A 23,579-nucleotide genomic window follows, 5' to 3' on the forward strand; every position below is an offset into this window, starting at 1 on the left:
GCAACGCCCAGGAGGGGCAGAGTATCGCCCCCTGGTGGGCAGAGCATCGCCCCTGGTGGGCGTGCCGGGTGGATCCCGGTCGGGCGCATGTGGGAGTCTGTTTGACTGTCTCTCCCCGTTTCCAGCTTCAGAAAAATACAAAAAAAAAAAAAAAATTGAAGTCTTGGATACATTGCTCAGGAAGTGGATATTTGCATTTTAATTGGGGTGTTTGAAAAGATTGCCTAATCCCAAGGGAGTAAAGATAACATGTAGTAAAATGATAAGTAGGAGGAGTGATAATTAAAGTAACTAACATTTATGGAGCACTTCCTTCATGTGTCCTATCTGCTTTACCTGTGGTAACATTCATTCTGACATATCCCCCCCCCCCCCCCCCCCCCCCCCCCAGTTAGGAACCTGGTAGACTGGGCCTGCTCAGCATACTCCAGGCTAAAATAAGTTTTGTTTGTACTTTTAAAAAATTATTTATTCGACTTGTCTTATAAATCAAAGATTAAGATGTACACTATTGGCTTAAGAAGTGAGTTTATAAAAAGATCAGAAAAGCAGTTCTCTCTAGAGAAAGCTCTGCTGGTGTGTGTTTTGTTTATACCTTCAGGCTGGAATTGCTGGTCCTGGCTCATGTCATTACTATTGCCTTGGTTTGTCTGACTCTAAGGACTGGACATATTCCCAGCAAGCAGAGAAGAGCATTTTCCCCAAACCTTGACCGCTGTCTCGTTAACAAAGTGGCCTTCGCTTGTAGGTGAAGGTCGTGGCCTATAGAAATGTCAGTTGCAGCGGACGGAGGTAGGTGAAGGTCTGTGGTCCACGGATCGAATGCTGAGTGCTCACTCTTCTGCATTGCAGGTTCCAGGCGAGACAGCATCTGGGGTCAGCGTTGCCTGTGTTTTTCCTTTCCTCAGTGTCCCCTGAGCTTGCCTCCTTCCAGCTCTATAGTCAGCACATTCTACCTTTGACATTTCTTTCTATTTGCAGCTTTAACAACAGTCCCTGCTTTTGCCTTAGCCAACAGAAGACTTAAAACCGGAGAGGATAGGAGGAAATAAATGCAAGAAAGAGCCAACCAAATTTATATAACGCACCGAGAACAGCGCTGTCCGTGCTTTGTGGACGCTTTCCCCTTGGAGCTTTGCTCCTGGTGTGTTTGTTCCTTCCTCTTCCAACCTAGGGAATTCCCAGCAGTCAGTGCCTTGCGATTGTGAATTAAGTGTGATGCTCAAAATAAAATGGTCAGTTATTCTGGGGGTGTCTAATTCTGCTTGGCTTCTGCCTTTTGATTATCTGTTGGTGTGTTTTAGAGTCACCATCTCAGGAATAAGTCTTGGTTGCCTTATCTTTGTTATAATATCCACAGTAACTATGGTTGTTCTTAAAATCCTGGTTTAGGCTGTATTAAAACCTTTTCTGTATTCAACTCATAAAGTCTTCCTGCTTGTCCATTCTGAATAGACACAATTTTATCACTGCCTCCAGTTTTTGCATGAAAAATGATTGCAATTTGATAGGGACACAAGAATGACGTAAATATAGTATACTTGTAAACCACAAGGCAGATTTTCCCCGTTCGTTTGATGGATGAGGTCGTGGGCTAAGAATTGTTAAAGAGAAACTGGCATCAGTGTTCTAGCATGTATTAGCATATCCAGGTGTGTCTGGTTTTCAGCCAGGCTCATCTCTGTGACCTGAAGTAGACGTGCCACCCAGACAGGTGATATGGGTCACCAGAGTGAGTGTGGAGACCATGGGAACATATATAGCTGGTCAGTTCCAGGCGTCCCCAAACTACGGCCTGCGTATGCAGCCCCCTGAGGCCATTTATCCGGCCCCCCACCGCACTTCCTGAAGGGCCACCTCTTTCATTGGTGGTCAGTGAGAGGAGCACTGTATGTGGCGGCCCTCCAACGGTCTGAGGGACAGTGAACTGGCCCTCTGTGTAAAAAGTTTGGGGACTCTAGGCTTTACCTTTTCATCTACTCTGTAAGTATGTATAGGGCTCCCATATCCTGTATAGTTTGGGATGGTATTTTCTCATTTATTCATGATTGTTGGTGTCTTGGATAAATGGAAATTTACAGATCACTAGAGTTTAAACTAGGATGAAACATCAATAAATTCTGGAGAATAATCTCATGCTGCTGCTTATAATTCTAAGCATCAAATTAGTAGAACTGTTTTTTATAAAACGAAGGGGGGATGCTTTATGTATTTATTTATTTATTTTGAGAGCGAGAAAAAGAGAGAGGAAGGGAGAGAGATGAAAAGCATCAACCATTAGTGCGTCACTTTAATTGTTCATTGATTGTTTCTCATACGTCAAGCTGAACCAGTGATCACTTGCTGAAGCCAACAACTTTGGACTCAAACCTGCAGCCTTGGGCTTCAAGCGAGCAACCTGGGATCACTTGGGGGGGCAGTGTTTTAAATTCATGTTACATTTGCTTAGGTATCATGCTGAACATAATGCTTGTAAGCCAGTTACGGCTCTGTTCAAACAGTGATACCCTCAGGTCTTTGGAGGTGAAACTATTTGTCTTGACTCTGAAGGGTGCCACAACATTTTGTCTCTTGGGTGCATGGAGGGCAGGGGGAGGCTTTTGGTTTTCTCACTGTTGCTTTTATACCTGTGCTCCTGTCCATTAACCTCCTCTACTGCCATGCTTTAAATCACTGCCTCTAGTAATTCATGGTTCTGCCGATTCATTCATTTAGTCTGCAAACATTTGTCAGGTATATGGTGAACTGGGTACTGTCCTTGAGGGCTTGGGTAGCATCGTTATGTAAAACAGACTCTCTATCCTTGTCCTCCTGAAGCTTGAGGTTCACAGGGGAAGACACACTAAATGGAAAAATTCATAACCACAGAATTATGGTAGTGATATGTGGAAAAAGGAACAAGAGGAGACAGTGAAAGATAATTCAAGTTGAGGGAGAGGAGGGCAGGATGGCATTTCAGAGGATGTCTTAGCTATGAAGGATGTTGCATTTCCTTCCACGTCATGTGAAAAGCCATTGCCAGTTTTAAGCAGGGGATGCAAGTATCAGATTTGGTGGGTGAGTTAGAGGGGATGTCAGAAAGAAAGTCAGGACCTCAGTATTCATTTCTAGACTCTAGAAGAAGTCTAAGGTCCTTGTATTTTTAGATATTTCTTTTGATTGATCAGCAGAGTATTGGCAGACTTTTTTTTTCCTATAAGGGCCAGATAGTAAATATTTAAAGTTGCAGGACATATGGTCTGTTTGTCTCTCTCCAGCCTTGCCGTTGTAGCGTGAAAGCAGCCATTCACAATAGCTAATTGAATAGCTGGGTTCCCCTCAAACTTATTTACAAGAACAAGTGGCACCCTGGCTGGATAGCTTGGTTGGCTAGAGCATCACCTGGAGGCACAGAGGTTGCCGGTTGGATCCCTGGTCTGGGCATGTTAAAAAAAAAAAAAAAAAAAAAAAGAACAAGTGGCATGTGGGATTTAGTTTGCTGACCCCTGGCACAGAGGATGCTTTACTTATTATTTTTGTGATCTCCGTTCTGAGATGGTTGAGCAAGGGAGGAAATGCAATCTCCATGGCTGTCCCTGGCCTCGAGCTGCTTATAATCATTATGGGAAGATAAATGTATATACTTAGGAAGTCATCAACAAACATTACAAGACAATATGTAATTAGGCCCCTAAATGACAAGCAGAAACAGGAAATGTGATGAAAGTTTGCTCAGCTGCTTGGACTCTGGGTGTCTGGGAATGTTGTAAGGCTTCACGGAGAAGGTGGAACTTGACTGTTGTAGACACCTTGAAGGCTCCATAGAATTGAATACCATGTAATCCAACCTGCTCGTTTTATAAGCAGGTAAAACCAGGTCCAATGGGTCTGAAGGCCGTATCTGGACAAGAATGTAAGTCTGTTTTCTAAAACTCTGCCCAACTATTTTTTTCTCCTTCAGATCTGGCCCTCCCACAGGCTGAAAACATGTATACGCTATTTTTTTTTTTTTTACAGAGGCAGAGATAGACAGGGACAGACAGACAGAAACGAAGAGAGATGAGAAGCATCAATCATTCGTTTTTTGTTGCACGTTGCGACTTCTTAGTTGTTCATTGACTGCTTTCTCCTATGTGCCTTGACCGTGGGCCTTCAGCAGACCGAGTAACCCCTTGCTGGAGCCAGCGACCTTGGGTCCAAGCTGGTGAGCTTTTTTGCTCAAGCCAGATGAGCCCGCGCTCAAGCTGGCGACCTCGGGGTCTCGAACCTGGGTCCTTCCGCATCCCAGTCCGACGCTCTATCCACTGCGCCACCACCTGGTCAGGCTGTATACGCTATTGACGTTAACACTGTATCCTGTGAATACTCTGTCACAGTCAGCCAGGCGGGGGAGGAGTGAGAGGTTCTGAGTGATGGGTTGTACGGAGACATCTTTCGCCCTTGAAGAAAGCGGTTCTTAGAAGACTGGGAGCAGCGTGGCTGTAGCTTGTCATTTGGGATGAGAAGGAACGAAAAGAGGCCGGGGAGTGGGAAGCCAAGGAATGGAATATGGAATACAGAAAAACACATGCATACGCTGACGAGAGGGACAAGGAGGCGAACTACATGGTCCTCAGTTGGCAGTACCTGTAAAATAGGCGCATCCTTTCTGTTGAAGAGAACGTGACCATTCTAAAGAAGGGAGTAGTCTGTGTGTTCTGACGCGGGAAGGTTTCAGCAATGCAGTGTGAGAAGATGAACAAAATCAAATCACAGAACAGCATATGTGGCCTGTCTCCTTTAGGTGGAACTGAAACAGCCCCTTAGAGCAGGCATGTGTGTGTGTGTGTTATGTGCGCATGCTCAGGAAAGGTTTGGAAAGACGTGACCAAAGTGAGCCCTAGGGATGGGTGGATCTGAGCAGACACTTAAGCGTTTTAATCCTGTTTTGTAGTTCTTGGAATTATTACAAGAATGCATAGTATAAAAAATAATAATGAAAAAAGAGCAATATTTAAACAATAAAAAGTGCCAGGTTGGGAAGGAGGTGGAGGGCGGGTCTCTGACAACCGAACTGGGCTCTTTCCAAAGTGTTTCTCAGGATCGGAGGAGATTCAAGCCACTTTCACCGTCTGCTCTGCAGCCAGAAAATGTTTTTTTTTTTTCTTTAATTCACAAATGTGATTATATGCCTCCATTCCAACCTCCAATGTAAACACACAGTTACTTCTCGTTGCATTTTGGATTAGAATCAAACTGTGGAGCCTCTCCAAGTTTAACTACGGCCAGTCACCGTGTTGCATTTGGAGATAGAGCAACAAGAGCTTTTTAATTCCTGAATGGCGCTTCTTCACTTCAGACTTTTGCTTTGGGGTTCCCTGTGCCTAACCCTTCCCGTTTCCCCTGTCCAGACTTGCGACTGCTCCTCCATCCTTCAGAAGCACCCCAAACCGTTTCCCTAACATCTCGGAACCATTACGTGCCTGCTAAACCCCATCTCACAAGGCTCTGTTTCTCCTCAGCAGTAATCTCAATTCTAACTAATTATTAAGGTAATTAGTTGTTTCTGTCTGTCCTCCTTTAGACGGTAATTGCCACAAGGGCTGGCATAGAGTTGACAAGGTTCTTGGACACGCGTAGTTGGTCTTTAATAAAAAAATATTTGTCTGATGCTTTCATGGTATCTAGCTTGTGCACACACCTCATGTCCAGTGTTCAGCCCAGGTGTGAGACTGCTAACGGACGTTGTGTGTGAGCTTTATTTGTAGGAGCTGGAATTTCCTCCTCTAGCATGAGGTAATTTAATGGTCTGTAAAGCCCCATTGTCTTAAATGGGTTACCTGGTATGGTGCACTTTAAAGAGCTCTGAGTTGTGCTTTAATTAGAAACTTGATCAGTTATTCTAAATCAGGGGTCTCAAACTCGCGGCCCGCCGAACAATTTTGTGCAGCCCGCAAACTAATCTACGAAGTTCAAAATATTTTGGATAAAATTAAGTAAGCCTAGGGGCCTACTTGTATTTTTCATTTCTCTAGCATCCTAGCTAGATATTAGCTTAGTTAACAGCAGTTGTGATGCGAACTACAGTTTCTGGTCGTTTTGTGACACTGAGTAAACTGCATGTACAATTGTGCTTGTTGTACTGATTTTTTTTTTGTTTTCAACTGCAGTGAGAAAAGTGTTGCGTAACAGTTGCCTTTTGTAGACCTAGTGCGGCCCGCCGAACGGCTGTGATCTTGCTCTGCGGCCCACATGCTGAGTTGAGTTTGAGACCCCTGTTCTAAATGAACAAAGAACTGGAAAGTTGACTTAGTGAGCGGGGAAGCATGTGGGCACAGTGGGGTCTGGAGGTGGGTTTTGTATCCTGCTTGGGGGACCTCCAGTAGTTCAGTAATCAGGGTCCTAGTGACGAACCTGGTAGCATTCCTTCACCTCTCTCTATTTTCTAGAAGACAGTGAAAACTTTCTTGTTGGAGCCTCTCAATCTTCATTAATGCAGAAAAGCTTTCTTTTAAATATAATTTCCTTTCCCCCAAGTTTTCATTCTGGGAGGTGGTCTAAAATTCTGTCTAGCTGAGTGAAGTTTCTGTTCTACAAATTAAATGTAAATGTCTGTCGAGTCCTTGCTGAGGCTGGCTCTGTGCTTGGGCTCCCAGGTGGCTGCTGGTCCTTGCTCCATTGGCCGTGGCCTTCAGTGGCTGAACAAATAAGAGTGTGCGTCTAAAAGCATCAACTCACATTAAGAAGGCCAAGGGCCAGACTCTATGTTGCAAAACAAACAAACAACCCCCAAAACCAAAAATATATGTGTGTGTTGCTTTGCATAGAGGAAACATTTGAAAAAAAAATCAGGCCATGTCTGTAAGTTAACTCCAGCTGGGTCATCTCGTGCTATGAAAGTGGCAGCTTGACCGTCTGTCATCCTACTTATCAGTTGTTTCATCCTGGTGTTAAGAGATGGTAACTTAACATTTGGGTCTCGGAAAGGAGGGTTACTATTCAGCAACTCAATTTTTCCTTGTGTTAGGGTGTTTGGCTTCTCTACAGTATTTTTTTTTTTCTTTTTTTTTCTGAAGTTGGAAACGGGGAGGCATTCAGACAGACTCCCGCATGCGCCTGACCGGAATCCACCCGGCATGCCCACCAGGGGGCGATGATCTGCCCATCTGGGGTGTCGCTCTTTTGCAACCAGAGCCATTCTAGCGCCTGAGGCAGAAGCCACAGAGCCATCCCCAGTGCCCGGGCCAACTTTGCTCCAATGGAGCCTTGGCTGCGGGAGGGGAAGAGAGAGACAGAGAGGAAGGAGAGGGGGAAGGGTGGAGAAGCAGATGGGCGCTTCTCCTGTGTGCCCTGGCTGGGAATCGAACCTGGGATTCCTGCATGCCAGGCCAACGCTCTACCACTGAGCAAACCGGGTCCTCTCTACAGTATTTTTAATTAAAGGTACAGAGTGCTTTCACGTTCATGTTCTCAACTGATTTTTTCAATTGAGAGGTATTGTCAGTTTCATTTTACAGATGGAAGGAAAGGAAGTTGAGGCAAAGGTCAGGCAAGGAAACCAAAGCTTCCCAGCGAGCAGGTCGGGCCCTGGGCTGGAATGGGAGTTTTGGTTTCTCTCTTCTTATTGTGTAGCAGCCTAGTGTTGGCAGGAAACAGCACCTGTCAGTCCTTCAGTAGGACAATCATGGTGGTGGGACAGTTCTATCCTCTGTTCTCTGTTGCTATGTAACACCTCCTTGGTTTTTGTTCCTCCCCTGTCTTTTCTTTCAGCTCGGATTCCTTAGCACCACGTCTGCTCAGCCAGAACCGAAGGCCCCAACTCTCATTGGCAAATACCACCACGTTGACCGTGCCACCGGCCAGGTGCTAACCTGTGACAAGTGTCCGGCGGGAACCTATGTATCCGAGCACTGTACCAACACGAGCCTGCGCGTCTGCAGCAGTTGCCCCGTGGGGACGTTTACCAGGCATGAGAATGGCATAGAGAGATGCCATGACTGTAGTCAGCCGTGCCCGTGGCCCATGGTTGAGAAGTTACCTTGTGCTGCCTTGACTGACCGAGAATGCACTTGCCCACCGGGCATGTTCCAGTCTAATGCTACCTGCGCTCCCCATACGGTGTGTCCTGTGGGTTGGGGTGTACGGAAGAAAGGGACGGAGACCGAGGACGTGCGGTGTAGGCAGTGCGCTCGGGGTACCTTCTCTGATGTGCCTTCTAGTGTGATGAAATGCAAAGCACACACAGACTGTCTGAGTCAGAAGCTGGTGGTGATCAAGCCGGGGACCAAGGAGGCAGACAACGTCTGTGGCGCACCCCCAGCCTTCTCCAGTACGGCCCCCCCATCCCCGGGCACGACCATCTTTTCACGCCCTGAGCACATGGAATCTCATGAAGTCCCTTCCTCCACTTATGTTCCCAAAGGTAACTTAACCTCATGAGCTATTTATTTGAGAAGGACTTTGAACCCAGGGAAAGCACCAACAATGAGCTTGTGCCCATGGAAGTTTTCTCTATTTTGTATATTCCAAAGTCATTCGTTGATGAAGGCACTTGTATTTTGTGGCTAATTCAATCTAGCTTCTTTGAGCCTTCTAGAAACATTTTGACTTAGAAGTCTTCAGGTAAGGGGAGCAGATCTCTAAAAACTAGGTTACATCAAGCTAGAAAATAAGAACTCAGTAAAACAAGGACAGTGTGTAGCCTTATATGAGTCACTGAACTTCCGGCCTTGGTTCCAGACTTGTCGAATAAATGAGTGATGTAGATGTTTAAAGTTTCTTCCAGATAGACACAGCCAGAAGGTCTGAAGGAAGAAGAAGAGGAGAAAATACCGTGACATCTGGAAGGGAGGGATGAGGATTGGATGTTAGGTGGGGCAGAGGAGGGAAAAATATTTAGAAGCTTTCAGGAAACAAGCATAGTTGTATCAGTGAAGGGAACTATTATTCACATCTGGAAAATAATATATATGTATATATATAAATATATTTTTTTCAAATGATTCTAAATTGATGCCCTTCATCAGGTATCTTAGTTTTCCTCAAATTTCATTTTGAATCTCAGGCAGAATATAAAATTTAGTGTTTATTTTCAAATCCTTTTTGATGGAATTCAATATTCAGGAGATGATAGCCAGCTTGAGTGGTTCTGGCATAATCTCACGAGTGATGGTGTTTGAGCTTTATGAGGACCCTGCACGGAGGGCCGCCCTGTTGAAAGGGAGAAACAGGCTCAGAGAGCTCCAGTGACCTGACCAGATTTTCTCAGCGGCCGATAGAAGGCCAGGTCCTATTTCTTTGGGCTTAAAATCTCTGGTTTTCTCACATTGTTCATGAAGACAACTTGTAGAAGCTTCTCAGAAGGAAGTCCACCAAATTGCTGGCGCAGACTTGATTTGATCTGTTAATAGAAGAGACTGAAGAAGTCCTGCCTCATTTTATCCACTGAGCTGCCTCACCAAACCTTCTTTCACTGGTCAAAGTTAGATTTGAGTTTATGTTCTTGTTCTTTATTTCTTTTATCTGAGTCATATTCTCAATTTTCCCATCGCATTATAAAATTGTCAAAACGTGGGATCCGAGGCACAAAGCAATTAAAGGACAAAGGAGTTAAAATTGAACCAGCTCTGTGAATAGTCAGAACAGTTAAGAGTCGACTACAGCTCTGAACATACACGTGTGTGCGCAGGGTGTGGAGGCCAGGAGAAGCTGATGTGAAGTTCAGGCGTTAGATCCCTGTGAGTGCCTTTGGGTTTTAGCATGAGGAAGTGAATGAGTTTAGCTGTTAAGCTTAGTTTTTACCTTCCACATTAAGGTGGCTTTGAGATCTTTATGAAAATGTGCTATGTAATTTATTCTCAAGCTCCAAAGTTCATCTCTTCTTTAATTATCTGGCCTGGTTTGGAGATGAGCAGGAAGAGGAGGGAACACATAGATTCCCAAATATAGAACAGCTCTTCCCCCCCCCATACTCTTTTTTTTTTCTAGGCATGAACTCAACAGAATCCAACTCTTCTGCCTCTGTTAGACCAAAGGTACTGAGTGTCGTCCACAAAGGGACAGTTCCTGACAACGCAAGCTCAGCCAGGTGGGAGGAAGGCGTGAACAAGAGCCTCCCGAACCTCCAGGTGGTCGACCACCAGCAAGGTTCCCACCACAGACACATCCTGAAGCTGCTGCCGTCCATGGAGGCCACCGGGGGCGAGAAGACCAGCACGCCCATCAAAGGTGTTAAGAGACCCCATCCCAGACAGAACGTGCATAAGCATTTCGACATCAATGAACATCTGCCTTGGATGATTGTGCTTTTCCTGCTGCTGGTGCTTGTGGTGATAGTGGTATGCAGTATCCGGAAAAGTTCCAGGACTCTCAAAAAGGGGCCCCGGCAGGATCCCAGCGCCATTGTGGAGAAGGCGGGGCTGAAGAAAGCCGTTACGCCCACCCAGACCCGGGAGAAGTGGATCTACTACTGCAATGGCCACGGTGAGCTCCCCTTTTCCTTGTCCGCAGACCCCCTGCCTCTCCTTCCCTGGTCTTTGCCTTCTGAAAGAAGGGGAAATGCACAGTTTCTGGAATCTCTTTGGTACACCAAGTGATATTTGATCTAGTTCTGTTAGGAGAAATGGGGTGCTCAGCACTTGGTGCGATGCATTCAGAGAGAATCACCACTCTGCCCTTTTGTCTGTCTCCTGGCACATGGAAAGGAGCATGTCGCAGAACGAGAGGTCTGAGAGGGACCTTTAGGGACCTTGTTCAGCCTTGTCATTGAACACGTGGAGAGATGGAGCTCAGAGAGGTTGGGCTGCATCCCTGACCCAGGCTGATTGTTTGGGACAGACAGACAGACTCCACGTCTCCTCCTGGATGGAGCCCTTGCTGCTAAGAAAATAAAAAACTTGTCTTCAATTTGCCTTTTTGAACCTGAAACTTGCTTTTTAGATTCCTATACTTTTGTCCTGGTAATTTTCCCCTTCCTATGTTTTTTAGGATCCCAGTTCTCTCAGGATAGGAAGATCTTTTAGATTACAGATGCCCAGAGCTTCATATGTTGGCGATCACGTGACACTGGGCTCGTGTCTTCTCCTAGCAGTCTGTGTGTGCTGATAAGGGCCAGAGGAGTCTGTGGACGCTGTCCTGGGGCTTTTGGACATGAGGATGGCAATGCTCAAACTCGGCAGTAGCTCCCCTTTCTTTAAATCCTAAAATGAGATTTGAGCCTGACATTTTGCATTCATCCAGTCAGGAGCCCTCTTTTCCCTTAAAGATGAGGGTGTTAGCCTAACTTTCTTTTTTCTTTCTTTTTTTTTTTAATTTTTTACAGAGACAGAGAGTGAGTCAGAGAGAGGGATAGACAGGGACAGACAGACAGGAACAGAGAGAGATGAGAAACATCAATCATTAGTTTTTCATTGTGCGTTGCAACACCTTAGTTGTTCATTGATTGCTTTCTCAAATGTGCCTTGACCGCGGGCCTTCAGCAGACTGACCTTGGGTTCAAGCTGGTGAGCTTTTGCTCAACCCAGATGAGCCCACGCTCAAGCTGGCGACCTCGGGGTCTCGAACCTGGGTCCTCTGCATCCCAGTCCAATGCTCTATCCGCTGTGCCACCGCCTGGTCAGGCTAGCCTAACTTTCTTAAACAAAGCAGTTGGCCTTTTGTGTTGAGTCTTAAAAATGTTGCTCCCCTTTGGCTCAGCAATTCTATTTATGTGCATCTATTATAAAAGTATAAGCCAGAAATACTTAAAAAAAAAAGATTTAAGCACAAAGATCTTAAACTTTTTTTTTCCATTGCATTTTTTTTAAATTTAGAAATTTAATGGGGTGCCATTGATCAATAAGAGTACATGGGCTTGCCTGACCAGGCAGTGGAGCAGTGGATAGAGCGTCGGACTGGGATGTGGAGGATCCAGGTTTGAGACCCTGAGGTCGCCAGCTTGAGCGCGGGCTCATCTGGTTTGAGCAAAGCTCACCAGCTTGGACCCAAGGTGTCCAAGCTCACTGGCTTGAACAAGGAGTTACTCGGTCTGCTGTAGCCCCCGGTCAAGGCACATATGAGAAAGCAATCAATGAACAACTAAGGTGTCACAACGAGAAACTGATGATTGATGCTTCTCAACTCTCTTCATTCCTGTCTGTCTGTCCCTGTCTATCCCTCTCTCTGACTTTCTCTCTGTCCCTGTAAAAAAACAAACAAACAAAAAAAAGAGTACATGGGTTTCAGGTGACTATCTCTATAGCATTTGAACTGTTGATTGTGTTGTGTGCCCATTGACTGAAGTCAAATCATTTTCTGTCACTATATATTTGTCCCTCTTTACTGCTCCCACCCCCCAGATCTTGAACTTTTAACTTAGCATTATGTATAAGTTGAAATTGAAAGCAATCAAAGGGACAGTTTTAAGGAAACGGCTAAGTAAATTATGGCCTATCTATAATATGGAATATTATGTTGACATTGAAGATTTTATTCATTGTTTTTGACAGATGGCACGAGAAAATATTTACACTAGGTTAAAGAAAAAATAACAAACAACACAGGCTATACAGTTCATATAATATAATCCCAGTTCTCTTAAAACTTTGGAATAAAGACTGAAAGAAAATCGGCCAAAATGACAGCGATGTTTCTTCAAATTTGATGGGATTTGGTAGGATTTATGTGTGTTTTCTTTGCTAGTTTCCTTTCCCCAAACTTTCTAAAATAAGCACATACTACTTTTACAATCAGAAATTTGGAGAAAATGAAAAACTGCAGCCGCAACTCCTTTTGTTTCCCGTGGCTAATTTGTGCGAATGGTCAAACCAAGTGAAAATCCGACCGAGGCAAGCTTCCCCCTGGACAGAGAGCCTGCCCTGACTTGAATAAAACTACCTCTTGTTGGCAACCCAGCTAGGGGGAAGGAAGGCTTTGATCATGCCCTCCTTTTTAATAAAAGTCTTTCTATTTGGACATAATTTCAAATTTAGGGGAAAAATGGTAAGACCTAGTACAAAGAATACCTGTATACCTGTGCCCAGATTGACCTGCTGTTAACATTTTGCTCTTTGGATTTATGTGCCCTTTTGATTTTTGATTTATGTGAAATAGATTTTATAAATTATAAAATAGGTATAATACAGAGTATTTATTATCTATTACTTAATATAACACTACATAATATATAATATGTATTGTATATATGTACACATATATACATCTATAACTATTCCTTGGCCTTTTACGCCTGATACTTTAGCATTTCCTAACAATAAGGATATTCTCTTAAAAATAAAACCTATAGTACAGCTTTTAACCTCAATAAATTTAACATGGATACAGTATTTTAATTTACCATCCATATTCCAATATTCTCAATTGACCCAATAAGGGCCTTTATAGACAGTATGCTTTATTTCTCCGGTGTAGGATCTGGTCTAGGATCAAATATTTCATTAAATAGCCCTTTAAGTGACCAGCCAGAACACTTGTTCTGATGTATTTAATTAGTGGAAAAGTAGTAGAGAACATTTTGCTAGACTATGTAAATATTTGAAACTCTCCTCATTATTCACTTTATTAAAGGATTGACTCCATCCCTTTAGTAGTTGAATTTATGGGTTAGATTATGCTCAGCTATATTTCTGCACTCCCTTTGGCAGTGTATATTACGGGATTCTTGAGAATGCAGTGAGTTAATAGAAGCATGCAAACACCTTAGACATTCTTATGACCATGGTAATATTGTAAACTACTATGCCTCTTTAATATTAAACAATATTCAATTTTGTGAAAAGAAGGGAAGTGCCAAATCAAAGCCCCACCAGACTTTCTGTGAAAGCAGCACAGGCAGTCCCTGGGTTACGAACGAGAATTTGTATGTAAGTTGGAACAGATACATTTTCCTATTAAATGCAACTTAGATGTTTGTCTTAACATAGTATTTGTTCTTATCTTCCTGTGCATAGAAATACTTTCTGTGCATTTTCCAATACAACCTTAAACAATGTTGGATGATACAGAAGATGATGGACTTGTTGGAGAGGATGGGACTGGTTTAGAGTCAGGGTTTGATTCTGCGGCTGGAGTCGGTTTCCTGAAGTAGCATCAGGGGAGGTGGTACGGAGCTTTCCTTTTTCTCATCATAAAAGGCCCGGTAGCATCTCAGGCCTCCGGCAACTGGATGGTCAACTTCGGTGAACCTCTCTGTATCAGGATCTCGCTCCTCTAACTTTGCCATTCCTGCTTCAAATAGATGAAAAGCATAAGCTAACTCTTGTAGAAAACTTTTGGTTCTGGAGTTTCTAGGTCCCTATATGCTGTCATCTGCTGCTCTAGTTCCATAAGGTCTTCATTGGTTAGTTCTTTGCCATGGGGGGTCTAGTAACTCTATGGTATCATTTTCCCTGATGTCCAACTGCAGGTGATTACCAATAGCCCTTAGGGTGCTCCCTTCCTAAGCGTGAGTTTGTAGGTAAGTTGGATGTTTGTAACTTGAGGACTTTCTGCCCTTCAGCAATATGCATTTCCAGTGAAAGCAAAGTATAGTAGTTCCCCTTTATTTCCTTCAGTTACCCATGGTCACCTGCGGTCTGAAAATATTAAATGAAAAATTCCACAAATAAACAATCCAGAAGTTCTAAGTTGCACGCCATTCTGAGTAGTGTGGTGAAATCTCCTGTTGTTTTGCTCCATCTGGTTCCAGATGTGAATTATCTCTTTGTCCAGTGCCTTCACGATGTAGACGCTACTTGCTCTTTAGTCACATAGTAGCCACCTTAGTCATCAGACTGACTGTTGCGGTATCACAGTGCTTGTATTCATTCAGGTGTCCCTTATTTTACTTAATAATGTCCCCAAAGTGCAAGAGTAATGACGTGGGTGATTCAGATATGCCAGAGAGAAGATGTAAAGTGCTACATTTTAAGTAAAAAGGTGAAAGTTCATGACTTAATAAGGAAAGAAAATATATCATATGCTGAGGTTGCTGAGACCTACGGTGAGAATGAAAGTTCTGTCTGTGAAATTGTGAAGAAGGAAAAAGAAGTTTTTGCTGATTTACTGAGACAGAGAGAGAGTGCATTCACAGAACCTTTAGTACAGTATATTGTTGTAATTGTTCTATTTCATTATTCTTGTTGGTAGTTTATAAATTAAACTTCATCATAGGTGTGTATAGGAAAAAACGTGGTAATTATAAATAGGATTTGATACTATCTGCAGTTTCAGGCATCCCATGGGGTTTTGGAATGTATCTTCCAAGGAGAAGTGGGAATTATTGCAATCTCATTCAGATCTAACTATTTTTTCTATTAATTTAACTTTCCCCCCAGGTTTTTGCATTGGGATGTCTATATTTAAGGTGTTTTTCTAAAGAAGGTATATTCTTCCTAAATTTCTGTTCACAGGGGTTCAACCAAGTAAAAATCTCATTACAAAGAGAGGTTCTGTTCAATGAAAACCATTCCATGTGCTCAGAGACCTCTAGAAACAATATCTTATTGTTCTGATTGCAGTGAGTTCTGGGCAGCAGGTAATCCTGTATAATAAGATCTTTCTCTGGTCCTTGTCCATTTACACTGAATTGTTCATGAGGATGAGAGTGAGGATGAAATTGCCTAGCCCTGGGTATTCTCTGTCAGGGGTCGCGTAAGACCTTATTTATGCCTGCCCTCCCAATAGACCCTCAGCACTCTCAAGCTAGCTCATTGGTTCCTGTCTTTCTTGACAAGAACCTCTCTATTTGGCTCTACTCACCTCTCTCTGCCTATCAAGGACTTGAGGTTTTTAAAGTTGAACTCCACAAAACTGCAGTTCTACTTTCACGGAATCCTAGTGTTGGAAACATGAGATATGGCCTTCTGTGGCTGGGAGGTGGGAGACTGAGCGTGCTGCGGTGTTTAGTATGCTTCCTTCCTTTGTGAAGTCAGAACAATTTTATGCTTAGTAAGTTGGGATTGGACCACGGGCGCTTGTAATGTGTCTATTTCCTCAAAAGACATCAGAAGTCCCTTCAGAATTTTTATACACACAAATCTTAAAGAGTTTATTACTGGATTCAAGTGTCATCAAGATGTTAAAAGTCTATTGTTAATGCCCAATTTGTTATGTTTTTTTTTTTTAAGAATGCCTTTTTTTTTTTTATTACAGAGACAGAGAGAGAGTCAGAGAGAGGGATAGACAGGGACAGACAGACAGGAACGGAGAGAGATGAGAAGCATCAATCATTAATTTTTCGTTGTGACACCTTAGTTGTTCATTGATTGCTTTCTCATATGTGCCTTGACCGCGGGTCTTCAGCAGACCGAGTAACCCCTTGCTTGAGCCAGTGACCTTGGGTCCAAGCTGGTGAGCTTTTGCTCAAACCAGATCAGCCAACACTCAAGCTGGCAACCTCGGGGTCTCGAACCTGGGTCCTCGGCATCCCAGCTCGACGCTCTGGTCAGGCCAATTTGTTATGTTTTTGTTGTTTAAATGAAACAATATGTTGTTTAAACTTACATATATTTTTGTAGTAGAACCCCAACATTATGGGGTTGGTGGCATTCAACATGTTCAGTTTCATTCAGAATTAAGATTGTGGGTCCACATTAATTGGGAGGTTACATGGAAAATAATATATTCTGTCTGATCTGTTTTGTCACATAAAGCACAAAAGTAAAGATAGTGAAACAAAGTCTCTAGACAGTCATTTCAGTCACTTCCTTATAACTGTGGGAGACAGAACTGTGGCCAGTCCCAGCTGAGGTCGGGAACGGCTGAGGAAAGAACTAACTGCTATTCTCTCATTGCTGTTTCTAATACGGGTCCTTCCTAGGGACCTTTCCTTCTTTTCTTCCCCTCCTCTCTCCTTTATTGGCCCTCTGATTATCTGGAGAAACTGTGAAGTTGAGTCCCCAGCAACCTGTTGCCCTAGGGAGTCTGATGAGAAGTTTGAAAGGCAGGCTAGGAGTAGAAATTGTCCTGAAACTACTTATGGAGGAGGAGGCTGTGCACGGAACTCAGGGGAGCAAAAATGGACGGCATCTCTGCTCCATCATACGGCACTTCCTTTCCTTTCAGACTTCGGGCGGTGAGGAGAAATGGTGTGAGACAAAGAAATTGGGTTTATTTTGTTTAAAGTGGCTTAGTTCCTAATTAGCACATTCTTAGTTCCAAACCTGAGGGAGACAGTCAGCATTTGACAAGGACAGTAATCCTTTCTGGTGTAATTACTGCAAGGGCATGACATATAAAGACAGCTTCTCCCTGAGATGGTCTGCAGAAGGGACTGTGAAAGCGGACGGCGCTCCTTCCCAGGTGGCTGCTTTGTACCTGCAGCAGCAAAAGGGCAAGGTTCTCATTCTACAGAACTGGATTCCAAGATTCTATTTCCTAATTCCTGTAGCTCTTAACTGCGTTGTACCTTTTTTTTTTTTTTTTGTATTTTTCTGAAGCTGGAAATGGGGAGAGACAGTCAGACAGACTCCCACATGCGCCCAACCGGGATCCACCCAGCACGCCCACCAGGGGGCGATGCTCTGCCCCTCCGGGGCGTCGCTCTGCCGTGAGCAGAGCCACTCTAGCACCTGGGGCAGAGGCCAAGGAGCCATCCCCAGCGCCCGGGCCATCCTTGCTCCAATGGAGCCTTGGCTGCAAGAGGGGAAGAGAGAGACAGAGAGGAAGGAGGGGGTGGGGGTGGAGAAGCAAATGGGTGCTTCTCCTATGTGCCCTGGCCAGGAATCGAACCCGGGTCCCCCGCACGCCAGGCCGACGCTCTACCGCTGAGCCAAACGGCCAGGGCCGCGTTGTACCTTTTAACGATCTGTCTGTGGTTTGTCTCCCCACCTGGCTTATAAGCTCTGAGACGGCGGACACTGGCTCTCAGTGTGGGTCCCCTATGCTGGGCCAATAGCACATGGCTCAAGGAGAGGTGGTCTTGAGGCTGTGCTGGCTTATGTGGTAATCACATGAGCTGTTAAATTTAAAACTAAAATGAACTAAAGTTAAAAACCCAGTTTCTCAGTTGTACCAGCCACAGCTTAAGTGCTCGGTAGCCACACATTGGTAGTAGTTACCACGTTGGACAGGGACAGATGTAGAACATTTCCATGGCAGAAAGTTCTATCGGATAACACTGGTCTAGAGCACCCAGGACTTAGCCACTTACTCTTTTCAATATGGACTGTTTTGAAGGCATTGACCTGTTGGAATTTTTTTTTTTCTTTTGACTTACAATGATACAGGGAGCTAGGGATTTAAACAGAAACATCTTAAGATGGGTCCTCTATACTAAATGGCCATAAACTCAAGAAGAATTATTTTTCAGAGCCAAGGAGGCTTCCAAGACAACAGTGCTTTGAAATATGTGAAAACCGGCTACAGAAAGGTTGTGGATAGTCTTCCATCTGATTCACGTCTTTGAAATGGAACACTTTGGCCCCAACGTTGAAGAGCAGGGTGATGAGAAGAGGGAAACCCGCTAGTTCAAAGGCCAAGGCACCTTTGCAAATGCTTAGGTGTTTGCGTTTAACCAGAGTGGAAGCGCAAGAGCCTTGTGGGTGGCCCTAAGCAGAGGAGCTGTGGAAGTCACGTGGTGGGGTCAGAGGTGGGCGGGGAGGAGGCAGTGGAGCCAATTAGTGCCCAACCTCTCCCAGTCCACGAAAGGGATAAGCAACAAAGTGAAATCATCAGATAGAGGGGGGGGGGGGGGGGGGCTTGGAAAAGGTGGCAGTTACTTTTGTTTTTTCCTTTTAAAATTATTCTACAATTCCTCCATCTCCTATCAGAGATCAGCTTTTACCAGGAGACTCCAACCTTACCTTGTAGGGCCACCTCACAGGTGTCTCTGTCCTGAACTTGCTAGAGCTTATCTCTTAGACAAACTGGAAGCACAGAGGAGAGAGGGCGACATGGACTTCAATCTTTCTATCTTTCATCTCTTTGCTCAAGGAACTGATAAACTTTGAGTGGAGGGCGGGGCCAACAGAAGTAGATACAGTTTTAGACTCCAGCTCCACCCCTGCTCTCCTTACAGAGGAAATTAGGGATTAATGGAGTCGCATCAAATACCTTCTTAGTTCAGCCTGCCATCTATGTAGTGCTACTCAAGAATTAGGAGGAAGGGAGAGATGCAGAATCTGCTACACAGGTTGAGGATATCTGAAATTCAGTGCTTTTAAGAAGTACGAGATGCTTGAGTGGAGGCCTGGGCTCAGTCTGGAAAGGTTGATTGCCATACAAGAAGGTTCTGCAGGCAGCAGAAATAATGAGACTGGGCGAGAAACGTGGGGTCCCCGATCTGGTTCTGCTAGCTGCTGGAAGGATGGACGATCCTGGGCACAGCGCTGTCTTGGAAATGCAACTTGGTTTGTGAAATGAGGAGAGGATTGTGATCAGTATACTGTCACACTGATGTCTGTCAAGGAAACAAGGAAACTCTGCCCTGGGTGGTCCTGCCGTGCACTGTAGAGTGGAGCGCAGGCTGCTGCTGGTCAGAGAGGTCAAGCTTAATCCCCAACTGATGCTGAAGAAGGGCTGTGTGCTTCCTGTGACACAGAAGAGCTTTCCCTCTGGGCCAGGGCAGCAAAAATTTCCACTTCAATTAGGACACGTGGTGCGGGAGGACCAAGAGAAGGCACACCGATTCTGCATGCTCAGAATGTGAGACATGTTTACAACATGGGAGGGACTGAGCAGTAATTACAAAAGTCCTGTTCTGAGTCCTTCCGTTCCTTCAAGTGTGTCGCCTGGATTGCAAAGGAGTTGGGAAACCCTGTCCAAGGTGCTCGCCCATTTCTGATGTTTTGTGCTAAAGAGACCTTGGTCTCCTCCTGTGGGCCAGGAAATAGCAGCCGCCAACAGAACTCCTGGAAACAGCTCTGCATCGGTTGCAAGGGGTGCGTGCGTTACCTGGTTCGGGAAAGTTGACTGGCTGACGAGGCGCCAGCAGCTCATGTCCACCCGTGAAGGAGCAGCCAGCTTCAGGGTACACATTTGCTGGCAGTAGGCCCCTCCCAGTCGAGATAAGTACTGAGTAATAATAGGCTTTGAAACCTTTAACTGAAAATATATTTTTTAACACTTCTTTATTTTTAATTTTCCATTGATTTGAGAGAGAGAGAGAGAGAGAGAGAGAGAAAGAAACATCAACTCGTTACTCCACTTAGTTGTTCCAGTTGGTTGTACACTCACTGATTGCTTCTCACATGTGCCCTGACTGAGGATTGAACCTGCAACCTCATTGCGCCAGGATGATGCTCTATCTACTGAGCCACCCAGCCAAGGCCTCATATTCTAATCTGGAACATTACTCTTCCCTGTAAAGGAGTTCTTAAATTACCTATTGACCAGTGTGATCCGTACCATTTGTAATTTATTCAGACTCTGTGCTTAAATGTATGCAGGGTGATCTAAAAGTGATCCTTGAGAATGAAGAAAAAATGTCACTCCTCTGAGGACGAAAGGTTGGAGTTAGAGAAATAATTTACTTCACTTCCGGAAAGGCAGTGTCCGTGTCTGGTCTTGCCTGCAGGTGCCAGGCACTGCCGAGGCCCCTGCAAAGCTCTTTTCCACAGGATTTGTCTTTCGCTATGACAACCATGAATTTCTTCAGGGAAAAATACTGTGACAGATATTAGATAAGAGAAGAACTATTCTCTTGTCTTAGTTACATATTTCTCCCTCTGTTCTGTTTTTTTTTTTCCTCCTGTTTGAGAGTTATTGTCCAGACGTTGGCTTATTTTCCTTAAGAGGAACTCAATGGTCACTCTGTCTGATTCTGAATTGGTTGTACTCTGGCCGGAGCAGGGGAATAGAATCTGTGAGGTAAACGTTTCCTGTGTGCGCTGTGCTGTCCTGCTCTGAAAATGATGGGGGAGGTTTATAACCGGTTCACCTTTAAGGGACCCCAAAGCAAAGGAAAGATTAGGAAATTTCAAAAATGACGCTATTACACTGCTTTACTTGTGTTATTTTCATTTAATTATATGTATTCGAATGCCAAGTTCCAGGCACTGTCCTAAGGCTAGGGTTTTCTAGGCTTTGGTAACATAAAACATGTTTGTTTTAGAAAAACTTCAGGCTGGAGAGCAATGAAACTCATGGGGAATTGTGTCTGTGCATGTGGTTGTTTGCATGTGTGTGTGTGTGTGTGTGTCAGATTAGAGGAGACTCATTTAGTCCAATCCTCTCACTTTGCAGAAGCTGAAACTGAGATCCAGGGAGCGATGGCGACTCGCCCAAGGCCACGTGGCCAGTAGGGTAAAAAGGAGTCTGGGGCCAGGGTACTCTTTATAGTTCACCTGCTGCTACTTTAGTCAAAGGACTGCAGGGCTCTGCTCAGTACAGAGGTTATCACTGTTTGAAAACAATTACTCAACTTTCTTGAATGAGAAAATGGCGAGACCACTTGTCTGTGAGGGTACTGGAGGCTGAGGTTGGAGGAACAAAAGAACTTAGTCCTTTGGTTTTTTCCAGGGCCTTAAGAAGTAGAGGGAGAGGGAACTGAAGGCATGTTCAGAGGAGGAGCATCCTCTGACTTGTTTCTCCCCAGAGTGTCGTCATGGTGATGCTGATGGTCGTTAGTTGCTAATTCAAAGGGGACATGGTATGTGTCCGTCTTGGGTGTGCACCTTAGCCGCTAGCCCAGCTTCCTTTTCTTTCTCTCCCCCCACAGGGAGGTCAGGAAGTTAAGCTGTACCGAAACCTTCATGGAGAGCTGAGGTCAGGGCAAAGGGACCACTTTATCTAATTTCCAACCAAGTAGAAATCCATTAAGGGTCAATTGAATGAGTCATATGGACCAGGAGAAAGAGATGCAGAGAAAACATCTGCACTAGGAACTGTGGCCATAAAATGTCTTAAGGGCTGGCTCGCTGGTACAGAAAGAGCCGGCAAATGACAGCATGGCCCGTGGAGTCTGATTCTCAGCACTGTAGAGGTTGGAGGGAAGGAGCTTGGTGCACCAGGTCTGCTCCTATAGGGAGAGGAGATAGTGCAACCTGGGGAAGTGGGCAAGGGAAGCGGGGGGTGGGGGTGGAAACCCCACCAGGAGACAAGTGGGAGGGTCATACTGCTTCGAGAGGGAAGCTATTCAAAGGGAGGGACCTTGCCAGCCTGGTTTTGCTCTCCTGGATGATGAAACTCTTGGTTTCAAGGCTGTCTCATGCCTCCCTCCATTCTAAACTTGTAGCCTTCCATGATGCAAACACTGAAATGGGCTGTTGAAAACAACCCATAACCAAACCTTTCCTGTGTTTCAGGCTCAAAACCCAGAGGCAAAGTTAAAGTACAGACCAGCTGGCTTGGTGGCTGAACCTCTTATTTGCATAACAGTATCCTAATCTGTGTAAAGTCTGTTCTTAGGGGAAACAGCGTTGATGAAGAACCAGGCCGGAATTTGTTTAGAGCACTTAACTTAAAAGGCTCAGACTCTGTTCTTGAACCAAGCTTTATTTTGGACGCCCAGGTTTTTGCTAATATATGTTTATTTCTTCCACCCTGTCCCTTATCCACAACTCGGTGCTCCATCAAAGCAAATCACGACACCACTGCGCCTTACCTAGCGAACAAACAGAAACCCTTTCCCATCTTTCGTCTTTAGGCATTGCTCGTAACAACCTTGTTTTCTGCTCCACTCCATCCCAGCAGCGGACTCGGGAAAAACTCTTCCTTTTACACTGAATTGTGGTTCCTCCTTCAGGATTGCTCACGTGGCGGGGAACTGGTCTCTCCGGGGGGCTGTGAAGGAAGTGCATCTCCCAGGCTCACAACGCGGCCGACTTTGTCCCCCTCCCCGCAGTAAGCAGTAAGGTAGAGTCCAGTTGTAGGAGTGGAATGCGATTTTGTTTTTTTGTATAAATACACAAAAGAAATTTGTATTAAAATAATAATAATAGCCTGACCAGGTGGTGGCGCAGTGGATAGAGCGTCGGACTGGGATGCGGAAGGACCCAGGTTCGAGACCTTGAGGTCGCCAGCTTGAGCGTGGGCTCATCTGGCTTGAGCAAAGAGCTCACCAGCTTAGACCCAGGGTCGCTGGCTCCAGCAGGGGGTTACTCGGTCTGCTGAGGGCCCGCGGTCAAGGCACATGTGAGAAAGCAATCAATGAACAACTAAGAAGTTGCAACGCGCAACGAGAAACTGATGATTGATGCTTCTCATCTCTCTCCATTCCTGTCTGTCTGTCCCTGTCTATCTCTGCCTCTGTAAAAAAAAATTAAAATAAAAAAATAAAATAATAATAATAATAATAATAAAAAAACAAGCCCAAGTGGGTTAGGTGGCCACCCTGGAAGCTGTGCCCTGTATGTATTTGAACAGTATCAATCTACTCTTCAATTGGGTTTCAGGTATGACTTAAGAAAACATTTCATCTAAAAAGTTAAAACTGTCATATGCAGTGTTCAGAAATGAACAACAAATGCAGTGTGTTAGGAATCCGATAAGTAACCCTCCCCTTCGTTTCTTTTTCTACAGTAAGGCTGTGGGGCGCTTGCTACTGCTGACGTAGATCACAAGGTGATTTGAGGATGCCCAGATGACATAGCCTGGGGCGACGAACATATTTTTCTAACTTTCTGAGGAAGGTTTCTGCTTCCATGAAATTTTCATTGTTTGTTTTAGCAAAGCTTTGATATAATGCTTTTTCAGGTACCATATCT

The 23,579-nt window shown here is 44.7% G+C and overlaps 1 protein-coding gene across 1 annotated transcript in view; it reads left to right on the top strand.

Annotated features, from left to right (window-relative positions):
- TNFRSF21 (TNF receptor superfamily member 21) overlaps nucleotides 1-23,579 on the top strand; it is a 74,389-nt gene that overhangs the window by 13,230 nt on the left and 37,580 nt on the right. The window contains exons 2-3 of the mRNA XM_066359246.1: nucleotides 7,729-8,380; nucleotides 9,946-10,440. Coding sequence (XP_066215343.1) covers nucleotides 7,729-8,380; nucleotides 9,946-10,440 — 1,147 coding nt within the window. The remainder of the gene's footprint in view (nucleotides 1-7,728; nucleotides 8,381-9,945; nucleotides 10,441-23,579) is intronic.

This window comes from Saccopteryx leptura, chromosome 1 (genome assembly GCF_036850995.1).
Source record: "Saccopteryx leptura isolate mSacLep1 chromosome 1, mSacLep1_pri_phased_curated, whole genome shotgun sequence".
NCBI lineage: Eukaryota > Metazoa > Chordata > Mammalia > Chiroptera > Emballonuridae > Saccopteryx > Saccopteryx leptura.